This window comes from Odontomachus brunneus, unplaced genomic scaffold (genome assembly GCF_010583005.1).
Source record: "Odontomachus brunneus isolate Ranch 3 - 2012 unplaced genomic scaffold, Obru_v1 Obru_scaffold_220, whole genome shotgun sequence".
Lineage (NCBI taxonomy): Eukaryota > Metazoa > Arthropoda > Insecta > Hymenoptera > Formicidae > Odontomachus > Odontomachus brunneus.
The window spans coordinates 365,861-378,367 of record NW_022639670.1 but is presented as its reverse complement, the minus strand read 5'-3'; the positions used below and the strand labels follow the sequence as shown (position 1 = coordinate 378,367).

Here is a 12,507-nt window from a genome sequence, read left to right as displayed (position 1 = left end):
TATATATATATTATATATATATATATATATATATATATATATATATATATATATATATATAAATGCTATTTTCATATGCAAAACATCTATTATTGTAAAAAAAAATATAAAATTGTGCAATTACTTCATAAGAATATGTATTTTATTGTTGTAGCTTATACAGGGTGTCCCAGATTTACCTCCGCATATTTTGTGGAAACGTAGAATCGATTGAAGTGAACATAAAAGTTCCATACTGTTTTGTGATATTCGCAATAAATCTTAAGATATTAATTAAAAAAGATTAGTGAATGATCACGCGCAATATGGTAGTGGCGCTGTCTGCCGTTGTATACTTATACGTTAGGTCAAACTGAACAAAAAAATCCTCTACCATTTTGCAAATGATTACATCAATTTTTAGATATTAATTAAAGAAAATTTGTACATTATGGTACATAATCATGTAACAATTTTCTTTAATTAATATCTAAAAATCTATGTGGTCATTTGTAAAATGGTAGAGGACTTTTTTGTTCGCGGCTGTCAGCTTTAAGGCTGTTGAGTGACGCGTTAGCGCTGATCAGCGCGTTTTCCAACGCATCTTTGATTGGCATCACATACATGTGTCCCTTATCATCCCAACAGCCCTGAGGCTTGGAGCCGCGACTGTCAGATACGTCGTCCACCACGAGGCAAGGGGGAGATAGAAAGCATAGCTCCCGAGAATCGACTGAAATGGGCAAACAATTCTAAGCTCTGACTTAATGTATAAATGTACAACGGCAGACAATTCCACTGCAGTTCATCTACCATATCGCGCGTAATCACTCACCAACCTTTTTTAATTAATATTTCGACTACTATTGCAAATATCACAAAACGGTATAGGACTTTTATGTTCACCTCGACTTGTTCTACATTCCCATAAAATATGTGGAGGAGAATCTGGGATATCCTGTATATTAGTAAATATTGCTTTAATAATATAATTCAACGTAATTAAATTATATTCTTTAACATGTTTGTACTTCGCGTTCGAGTCAGCAGTTAATATGACCGGTATTCATAGTCGGATCTTATATTTAAGACTGTTTTAAATTCATCTTCAGATATTGTGCGGATTATTTTATTGAACACGAAGTATATATATTTTTTTTGATAAGCCAGGGGAAATGCATTATATATATCCGCAACCCTCGGGAGAGGACCACGGGTTATGTAGGATTCTCCTCCGCAATAATACGCAGAGACCTACTCACTAAAACCTCTGGCGGGTCTGTCCTCAGTGCTCTGTCGGAGGATGCCTTGGAAACCACTCACGCATTACTTTCGGGACGTCCTCCTAGCACTATCCTTGAGGACTCCCTTCCGGGCCGGAGAATGGATATTTTCTCTCTCCGGCCGTCGCTCCGTGACCCAATATTGCGCTGTCTTCCTCCCGGGCCGCTATAACCAGGGAGGTGCACCCTCTCTTCCAGCGACCCGTAGAGGAGGGAGGCCAAGGCGAGGCGGATGGTTTCCCCGGTTCCCCAGCCCCTCCGGCGCCGACGGTGATGTTCAGCTGGCGCCGTAGGCTCCGGTCTATTTGGTCAGACAGAGCCATCACCGCCGAATTCCCGGATGTTTCGGGGTTCACCTCGACGGCCCCGCGACTCCTTAGGTATCTCCTTCCGACCCTCTGGCTCGCCTATGACCTAGGGGCTTTTGCTTGATCCCCGGCTCCCTCCTCTCGATAGCGCAGGCGGGGCCACCCATCCGGTGTCCCGACATGCGCCCCTCCTCGTGGCACACCGCGCAGGATGCGTCCTCGGCATTATCCCGCGCGATATGTCTTGCCCGGTCACAATGGAAGCAGTCCATTCTTCGGTCAATGGGACCGGAGCAGGACTGGGTGTGACCGAGCCCCAAGTACCTAAAGCACTGGAGTGGGCGACTGAGCAGTAACTCCACTCGAGCTGTCGCCCACTGCAGTGCCAACCTCCTGTCCTTGCGACGGCAATTGCCGCCGACAAGGGAAGCTACGCCCACGCGGCCCCCAAACCCCTCCGGTCCAATCGTATGGGGCCCAGCCGTACCTCCTCCTGTCCGCATCCTCCGCGGGCGGCGAGAGCGGTTGCTATTTCCTCAAGGAGGACCGACTCGTCGATTCCGATGATCTTCCCTGCTCTTGTCGGCCTGGAGACCCTTGTCTCCGGCAACACTTTACAAGCCTCTTCGCAAGGTTCTCCGCGTTCTCCTCCCTTTGGGGATCGGCTAGTCCAATGAGAAGGCTACAGCCCGCTTCACGAAGACCGGTTGGCCCTCTTTTAAGAGGATGGCCTCCTGAGTCCTTTTGAAGACCTCCACATAAGTGGGGCCGTCGCCTCTCATCCTGACCGTCACCGGTGGCGATGGCAGCCTCCTTACTGGGTGCAGTGCGAGACCCGTAGGAGGATGAGCCAGCGGAGCTGCAACGGCAGCCCTCCGCACAATCCCCCGGCGCCATCCAAGGCCAAGACTGATATGGCCATTAAATAGATCTTCTGAAATCCTACAACTTTCGTGAAACGTTTTCCTAAAAAATGCTTTTTTCGAAATATTCAACCGTTTCTACAATTTTGGCACATCCTGTATACAGGGTGAGGCAATAACTATTATCACCTTAAATATTTTTTAATCCATTTTTAATCCATAGTCCAAAGGAAAATTTGTATAACCAAATAGCATGATATAAAGAAAGTTGTAATATGACGATAATAACTTTTGTCCAGGCACTTCAGAGATATTAAAATCATCTTAATTTTTTTTTAATGGAATCGATATGTTTTGTTTCTATCATATGATAGAAGGGCTCAAAACAAGTTCAAAACATATAATACAAAATCATGAATAAGATTAAAAGTAAAAAAGCGATAAAAAAAAGTACGGATACAACGTGCACGATTGACTGATTTTCATTTTATTTTTATTTTATTTTATTTTATCATTAGTTTGTCTTGAGAACTTGCTAAAATAAGAAATGCTAAGATGTCTTTTAACAATGATTATTTTCCATTGAAATGATACCATCTCAATGAAGGTAGATACTTCAAGGAAAGAAGACAAATACAGAATTTTGTTGACATTCTCCATAAATGAGGATCATATCAACTTGTTCTTCAAATGGATACATCTTGCATGATGAACTACTCTATCGATACGAATCTGTTCATGTTCATGTTTATGATATCCTGTGAACTTAATTAAGATGTTGTTCGAAGTGTTTGTTTTCTTTCCTTGAAGTATCTACCTTTTTCATTGAGATGATATCATTTCAATGGAAAATAAACACTGTTGAAAGACATATTAGCATTTCTCATCTTAGCAAGTTCTCAGGACAGACTAATCATAAAATAAAATTAAATAAAAATAAAAATCAGTCAATCGTGCACGTTGTATCCGTACTTTTTTTAAATCGTTTTTTATTTTTAATTTTGTTCAATGATCTTGTGTTATATGTTTTGAACTTGTTTTCCTCCTCCTATCATATGATGGAAACAAAACATAGCGATTCTATTTAAAAAAATAAAGGTGACCTTAATATCTCTGAAGTGCCTCCACCTAGACAAAAATCATTATCGCCATATTATAGTCCTTTTTGTACTATACTATTTGGTTACACAAATTTTTCTTTGGACTATATAGATTAAAAAATATTTAAAATGGTAATAGTTATTGCCTTACTTTGTATAGTTATTACTATTAAGTTAACATTATACACACTAGCATACAGAACAACGTGTGAAGATAAGCCACATCAACCTGAGCATGAAGATTCCTAATAAACAAGACCTTCTTGCAAATAAGTACGAAATTTCGAGACATTAAAAAAGGAAGATTCGCAATCTTAACAAAACGATGTTGTAATACGAGCTCTATCAGAGTAAGATTTCATAGAAAATAACTAAAATGAGTTTGTTTTTTAGCGTTACCCGTACGAAACGTTCACGATATGTCGAAAAACAATTGTTTCCGCGTCGCTCGCAACCTTTTAGCCCCGTCAGCCGATATCCATTTATACTAAGAAGCAATCATGTTTCAGCCATCTTCGATTAAATTTTGCGTTTACAAAGTCTATTTCACGACGTACTCTAGTTTGTCAATCTTTTTTCATTAATATCTTGAAATTTTACATGGTTGTTTGCAAAATATCAGGGATTTTCGTGCTCAGGTGGACGTGCTATCTTCACACGTGGTTTTGTATGTTTTGCGTAGTATGTAGACATCCTGTATACAGAGTGATTTAAAAAAACTTTTTAATATTGAATGTATAAAATCTTGACAAAATTCTAAGACACTTTTTCCCTTCGGCAAACGCGTAATTATAAAGTTATTACCAAAAATAGTTACCTTATTATGGACCGAGTTCAAAAGATAGGCAGGGGCGGTGCAACTCACTATGACATGTGGGCGCTAATGTCGGGTGCCCGCTGCAGTCATTTCTTCGCCACACTAACTGCGTTCCAATATTCATTGCCAAAATACAATCTCTATTGTGCATAGGAAATATTCTTCTAACAATATTAATTATAACTTTACAGAGAAAAATAATTTTGCTCTTTTAGTAAAATCATCATTGTTACTGCATATTCGTCATGACAGCAAAAAAATTTAGTTGACGTAACTAATTTTACAAATTATTCGTTATCATAGCAGAAGTAATTTCGTAGCCAGGATAAAAAATTTGTTAAGTATATTTGTCCTAAGAATCACGTTAATTTGCTATCGATACAAAATAATGTATCCTTAACAAATTTATTTGCTATGGGAGCAAAACTGCAATTGCTTATATAAATCTATCACGATTTTTACAGCAAAATAATTTGTAGATTCAGCAAATTATACCCAGCAAATAGTGATTAGTACTCTTAGCAAATCTTTTTGCTGGGCCAGCAAATTATTTTTCTCCGTGTTGTAATGTTGCAATCGCACTCACACACACGGTAAGCAGCGGGCACCCGACATTAGCGCCCATGTGTCACGGTGAGTTGCGCCGCCCCTGCCTATCTTTTGAACCCGGCTCCCAATAGGGTAACTATTTTTGGTAATAACTTTATAATTACGCGTTTGCCGAAATTTTGCCAAAGGAAAAGGTGTCTTAGAATTTTTTCAAGATTTTGTACTTTTAATATTAAAAGGTTGTTTTGAATCATCATGTATATTAACATTTTTCGTAGAAACAATCTATAGTATAGAAGAAAAGAAAGAATAGCACATAAGAACGGCGCAAATTATTAAACTAAATATTCAATTTCCTTTTACTTAATTAGTCCAATTGCAATGCTTGACTAAAGCAGTATTTTTCACAACATAAAATTGAACTAATTAATAATTAGTTCATACTAGGATGGAATGGGAATGAAAAAAGGGAACTTAATACTGTCTTAGTTAGTAATTAAGGATAATTTGAATAAGGAAGATAGCTTTATGCGTTTGTTGGAAATGAAGACCAAAGATAATTTCAGTGTTTGACTTGTTTCAAATGACAATATTCTGCCATGAATATTTCTATTTGTCAATCGCATCAAAGAACCGCTATTTCAACTCTTATATGTTACTTTCTACTTTTTCTGTAGTTTAGATTGTCTTATATTCGTAATTTGTTTTAATTTGTTTACAGATATTGTGGTGATACAAAGCATTTAAGGAAACTGTACCATAAAGCGTTGGCCTCGGTAAAAGACTGGCCAGAAGGTATAGCAAATTCGTGGATAGATTTTGAACGCGATGAAGGTAATTTAGAACATATGGAAATCTGTGAAGTAAAAACGAAAGAAAGGTTTGAGAAAATTGCGGAAGAAAGGCAGCAAAACCAAGAAATTTCCACTGAAAGCAAGTCCTCTATACAGAATAAAAAAGCGAATAAACGAAAATCTGACGACACCGGCAAATGGAAAAATTTGAGCTGTTCTCAATCAAAGATCGTAAGAAAAAACAAAACACAAGCGAAACCGAAGTTACAAGAGAATCGTTTGAATATTAATATCAAACCAAATAATAATGAAACAGAATCGAAACCGGAAATTATATCACCGCCAGACTCTAAAACTACAAAAGATGAAGAGATTGATGGAAATAATCAGAAGAAAGTAGACAATAATATCACAATTTTCATCAGTAATCTGGATTATACAGCAACTGAAAAGGAAGTAAAAGATGCTCTGAAACCAGCCGGATCAATAATATTATTCAAGATGATCAAAGATTACAAGGGACGTAGTAAAGGATATTGTTATGTGCAATTAAGCAGTCTGGTACGTATTATTTTTTCGACTGATGAGCGAAAACCTAAAATAAAAAGATCATCATACTCTTTTTACAGGAAGCCGTGGAAATAGCTTTGAAGTTAGATAGAACCGTAATAAGAGGGCGTCCTATGTTTGTATCAAGATGCGATCCTAACAAAAGTACCAGAAACTCCGGATTTAAATATAATTCTACGCTTGAAAAAAATAAACTATTTGTTAAAGGTATAAAATCTTTAAGAGAGAGAGATACCAACGAGTTTATCGCGTTTTGTTTATTTATGCAAAATTACTTGAACCAAAATTATTAATAATTTTTTACTTAGAAAAATTCTCCTACATTTAATATTATCATCGTTTTGCAGGACTTTCAGTTATAACAACAAAGGAGGAACTTGAAGAAATATTTAAGATTTACGGAGCTTTGAAGGAAGTTCGTTTAGTTACTTATCGTAACGGTCATTCAAAGGGCTTGGCTTATGTTGAATATTACGACGAGATAATCGCTGCAAAGGCCCTTTTACATACCGACGGCATAAAGATTCACGACAGAGTTATCAGCGTAGCCATAAGCCAACCGCCCGATCGCAAAAAAGCTCAAACTGTAGAAGACAACGATGGACAGATCAAGTCGTTAGGTGCAACAACAACTAGCCGTACAGCGTTCGGTGTGCCTAAAACTTTATTGTCCATGGTACCTCGTAATGTTAAAATTAATAGTAGTGATAGCAATAGTACTAATGGCAGTGCAAATCTGACTGGAAATGGAGTTGCACAGTCAATGAGTAATCAAGATTTCAGAAATATGTTATTTAATAAAAAATAAGTTGTTATATTGCACATGATAATGCGTTACTTTCATCTATTGTTTACAATGACTTGAAAAATGTGAAATACAAAATATGCATTTTATGTATAAAATAAATGTTTAATATTAAATTCATATATACAAAAAAATATATATATTATGAATATATATCGTGAATAGTACGTTGAATAGTAAATCGTACATAGTACGAAAATGTTAATATATCGCTTGAAATACGTTCGTAGCCGAACGTTTTTCTTGCTTACTTTCTTGCTTAGAGTTTGAACTACTCTTTGAATCGAAGCAAATCGTATTTCAAACATTGCGAACACATTCGCATCTGAAAAAAATACATAGGGTGGGTTGGGGCAGCTCGCTATTAGCGCTTTTCAGCGCTACCGTGTTATTCTATTCTTGTATATTTAAGGAGTGATAAAGATAGAAGAATGGGGTAGCGTACAAGTACGTTGGTAGCGTATTCTCCGAACGTACCCATAGTCGCACCATCTATGAGCAAGTAAAATTTCAGGCATATATTATTCAATAAAAATATTAAATTGCTGCATTGTATACAACGTGTTACTTCGATCTATTGTTTATATCTATTCAACCGATGTGAGGAGAAAAATATTACAAAATATACATTTTATATCAAATAAATACTTTTAATGTATAAGAGAAATTAATATGTACAAAAGACTAAATGCTCAATATTAAAATGTTAATATATCGTTTGAGATACGATTTTTTTGTGACCTAGCATTGTCCTTGCGCTCTTGTTGAGTTTAAATAATTCTTAGACTCAAGATAAATTGTACTTCAAACACATCACGAACACATTTGTATCTTGGGAAAGTACAACTCACATATTCAAGATTAATTTTTGTAAAACAAGTTTACGAAAAATAATGTAAAATTCATTTTAAAGTCAAAATGTCATTTTATTGTGTAGGAAATGGAATGGAAAGAACTCACAGTTTGTAGAAACAAATAAGAACAGTATATTTAAACACTTTAAATTACAATCACAATGTCCGTCGCTACTTCGCACGACTAATCTCGTTGGGAGGCCACTCGCCTTATTCTAATTACGACTCGACTCTCCTGAGAGAATACCGCTCTCTCCTCACGCACTTCTGCACGCACTTACGAGGTTCTACCTCTCGCTCTTCCTCGTTACGCGCCTAGTTTCTATCTCTCTTCTACAACTGTTTCTCTCTTTCCTACAGTTACTTCCGTCTTACTCTCGCTAACTTTACTATTGGAACTCTACCGCAGCAGCTTTCTCGACTTCTCTCTGTCTCTACCTATATACTATCTCTGTTCTCTTTCCGGAGCGCCTCCTGGCCAGCTATCTGACTAGTGCTTAAACTGTTTTCACACAGATGCCGCAATCTATATCTTACAATTGTTTTGTTTTTTCGACATATTTATTTTAAAATAGTAGGTTCATACAGCATCAGCTTTTCAATGACGATATCAAGAGGATTCCTCATAAATTTATCATTGAACAAGATTATACTTTTTTTGTGAATTTATTTTACTACTTAAATGATGTTAATTTAAACAAAGTTGAGATAAACACACATATAACATCACAAATATAAAAATATTTTTTAATTTTTCTTATCAGATTTGATCTAATAAAAATATGCAAGGAAAAAAAAGATAAATATTTATAGTTAAGAGATAAATATCAATATTTAAATGAATATGTACCTGTACCCAGACAGCACAAGTACGTTCTATGACCCCACAGCTTCTATATACTGTAAGATATGGAAGCGGTGCACTTGGACACGATGCATTTGGACACAGCCAATCACAGCACCGTGTGATTAGAGACATTTGTAAGGTCCCTTGGAACAGCGACTTGTGATTGGACTGTGTCCAATTGCCCCGTGTCCAATTGATATACACCCGTAAGATATAGATAACGGCATCTATTGTTAGAGGGTAAAAATATTAGTTAGATAGCAGGCCAGGCGGCGCTACGGAAAGAAAAGGAGAGAATATAGGTAAGGACGGAGTGAGGATTAGAGGGAATAGTAGTCTGCGGAAAGAGATAGAAGGAAGTAGAAATTGGAAGAGCGCGAGAAATGAAAAAGCAGAGTATAACGTTAGAGGTACAAGATTGGAACTAGTGGCGAGTGACGAGGTAGTATAAGAGGAGAAAGAAAACCTCGAAAGCGAAACCTTGTTAGTTGCGTGCGCGATAAAGTATCAAAGGGGAGAGACGGAACTCTCTCATGTGGTAGCGGCGTCGGTGCTGGAGAGAGGCGTGTGGCCTTCCAACGATAGAAATTGTGCGTTATTGGGCGTAGGAACAGATGTGATTGTTTTTGTAAAGTTATATTAAATATACTGATTATTTGTGTTATACAATCCGTGACACGTCCTTTCTTTTCCTACAGAGGAAAATATTTCAGAAGTGGGATAGTGGATCCGCGAGCGGTTGTAGTACCGCGATAGGTAGCAAAGTTTCGCAAAACGTTGTAGCTCTGCGAGCGTTAATAGCTCAACGAACGTTAGTGTTTCAGTGAACATTAGCGAAGCTGGTGATCAATAGAATATTCGCCTGTTTAACGATTTTTGGGTTGCCAGAAATTGGGTGCGCGTTTGAGTCTCCACGTGAGCCACAGGTGGAACAAAGAAGGGTCACCTGTGCGAACAAGTAAACAAGGAAAACGTGTGAGATAACGGCGTTTAGTGAAAACAAAGAGACAAACCGTTGATCGATGAGGGCAACCAGGGGTAGAACAAGGATGGAGAAACAAAGACTTGAGGACTTGCCATTGGACCAACTGAAAGCCGAAGCTTCTTGATATGGATTACCTCTTTCAGAGAGAAGAGATATTTTGATCGATTCGATATCAACACACCTTGAAAGTCACGAGCCCATGCAGGACTTTGTTTAAAATTTTAACGTCCCTCTACCACGGACGGGGCAGGAGGAGCTAGTGGATCAAACGGAAGGAGTGGATCGACCTGCGATGGTGAATCCGGCGCACCCAGAAGTGGTGTCAATGTTGGCTCAGATGATGGGTCATATGCAGCAGTTGATTACTGCAGTAAATCGGAATACGATGAATGTGCAACAGCCTCCTAGACCTTATGGAGATTCCTCGCTGTTACTGCCTTCAGTAGCTGCTAGTGATCGAACAGCCAGTAGTTCGATTTCGCCGGCTAATGCAGTATCATTATTGGCCTTGCAGAGTTTGCAGGGGAGCCTACCGAAAATGTAAGAAGGTAAATACAACGTGTGGAGCAAGTAGCAAGAGCGCATCGAACGGGGGTGTATATCAGTTGGACACCGGGCAATTGGACACAGTCCAATCACAAGTCGCTGTTCCAAGGGACCCTACAAATGTCTCTAATCACACGGTGCTGTGTCCAAATACACCGTGTCCAAGTGCACCGCTCCCATCGAACGGCGGAGGATATAACAATGCTGGCAGCCTCTAGCAAATTCACCAGGATAGCTAGGAAATGGTATGATTCGCAGACGGGAGCTGTCTTGGAAAATTGGACGAGTCTGAAACAGAGTTTGATTAGAATGTTCGACCGTCGGATTCCCTTCTTGGCAGCAATGCAGAAGGTCGAAGCAAGGAAATGGCAGCAAGCTAGAGAGTATTTTCAGGAGTATGCGATAGACAAAATGTCTATCATGTACAGCCTGGATTTTCCAGTACAGGATACCATCAACTTGTTGATTGGAGGAATCACAAGCGAGGCGTTAAGGGCAATGGCAGCGACCATTCGAGTGGATGCGGTGGACCGCCCTAACAGCACAAGACAATTCTGAGAACGTTCTACGATCATCGGAAAAGTAGATTGCGTATATCCTCGTAACAGTCGAAATATATACTGCGATAACTGTAATATATATTAGGAAACTTCCTGGGTGCGTTCTTTTAGGCATCGGGTTTAGCAGTCGCAACGTATCTGATTTACCGGCTGCGCAGCTGATTTGAGAGAACGAAGTTCTGCGCTTGTGTGTTCTCAAATCACGTGGCGATTTAAAATTTAAGAAAAATCATACAAAAGAGGTGTAAATATCAATAAAATGGATATCATAATTGTGCTACGTAACATTTTACCGATTGTAATTGAGGATTTAGTTAACGAAAATACGGATAGTGATTCTAGTAGTTCTGACAGCTCAGATGAAGTGGTTAAGTGTGCAATTCATATACAACTTTATTGTCTCATTTTATTATATCGAATATAAATATAATAATATAAAATATGTTTATAGGATAGGAGACAAATCGTAAAGATGAAGCATTACATGCAAGTTATTGCTAGAATGGCTCCAAATACTTTTAAAAGTCACTTTCGACTTTGTCGGACATCTTTCGAGGTATGTTACTATATTACAGCATTTCATGCAAGTCTAATATTGTTAACAATATTTTTATTTATTTATTTATTAAAAATGTCGTTTTAAAATAATTTTATATTTTAAAATTTTTGTAGATTGTGAGACATGATATATTACCTTAGTGTAGAGCAAGGAAAGTTCAACTAGGTAATCATGGTAATCCATTGAGAAATCACTGCTATTGACACTATGGATTTTAGAGAATCAAGAATCATTTCGTGGAGTGGGCGATTGCTTCAACATCACTCGAAACAATGCACATAAACATTTTCTTTACATCTGCAGATGTTTGCTCAGTCTTGCAAATGAATATCTGCACTGGCCATCAGAGGCAGAATTCAGGCGTATCAAAGACAAATTTACAACTTTAAGGACAGGACATAGTTTCCCAAACGTTGTCGGTGCAGTTGATGGTGCACACATTCCAATCCCTGCACCGATAGAAGATCCGGTTAGTTACTACAACAGAAAAGGATTTCATTCCATAATTTTACAAGGTATCGCTGATGCCGAATGTAAATTCATCGATGTATTTGTGGGATGGCCTGGTTCATCACATGATAGTAGGGTATGGCGAGAGAGTCCAATAGGTCGTGGTCTTGCAGATGATACTATAAGACTATCTGAAGGAACGCATCTACTAGGAGATTCCGCATATCCGTTGCATTCATATTTAATGACTTCATTTCGTGACAATGGGCATTTAACTCGAAGACCAATTACAATACAAAACTAAGTTCCAAAAGAATTGTCATTGAGCAAGCGTTTGGTCTCTTAACCCTTTGCGGCATAAATTTTTCTTTACACGGAAAACAGCTGAAAATTGTTACCCGGGGGTTTTCGGGGTCGCTGATTACGAATCTGAAGTCAGATTTTGAAAATTCAAAATGGCGGATCCAAGATGGCCGTCCGAAAAGCGAAAAATTACCCAAACTTGATCATACTGAGTTCTCGGGGGTTTTCGAGGTCGCTGATTACAAATCTGAAATCAGATTTTGAAAATTCAAAATAGCGGATCCAAGATGGCCGACGGAAATGTGAAAATTTACTTGATCGAGATAAAACTGGGT

At 38.1% G+C, this 12,507-nt stretch overlaps 1 protein-coding gene across 1 annotated transcript in view; it reads left to right on the top strand.

The window, feature by feature from the left end:
• LOC116852377 (squamous cell carcinoma antigen recognized by T-cells 3-like) overlaps window positions 1-7,188 on the top strand; it is a 13,283-nt gene extending 6,095 nt beyond the window's left edge. Inside the window, exons 4-6 of the mRNA XM_032832658.1 lie at window positions 5,621-6,254; window positions 6,323-6,470; window positions 6,611-7,188. Of these exons, the coding sequence (XP_032688549.1) occupies window positions 5,621-6,254; window positions 6,323-6,470; window positions 6,611-7,071 (1,243 nt within the window). The 3' untranslated portion in view covers window positions 7,072-7,188. The remainder of the gene's footprint in view (window positions 1-5,620; window positions 6,255-6,322; window positions 6,471-6,610) is intronic.
• Window positions 7,189-12,507: the final 5,319 nt, after the last annotated feature.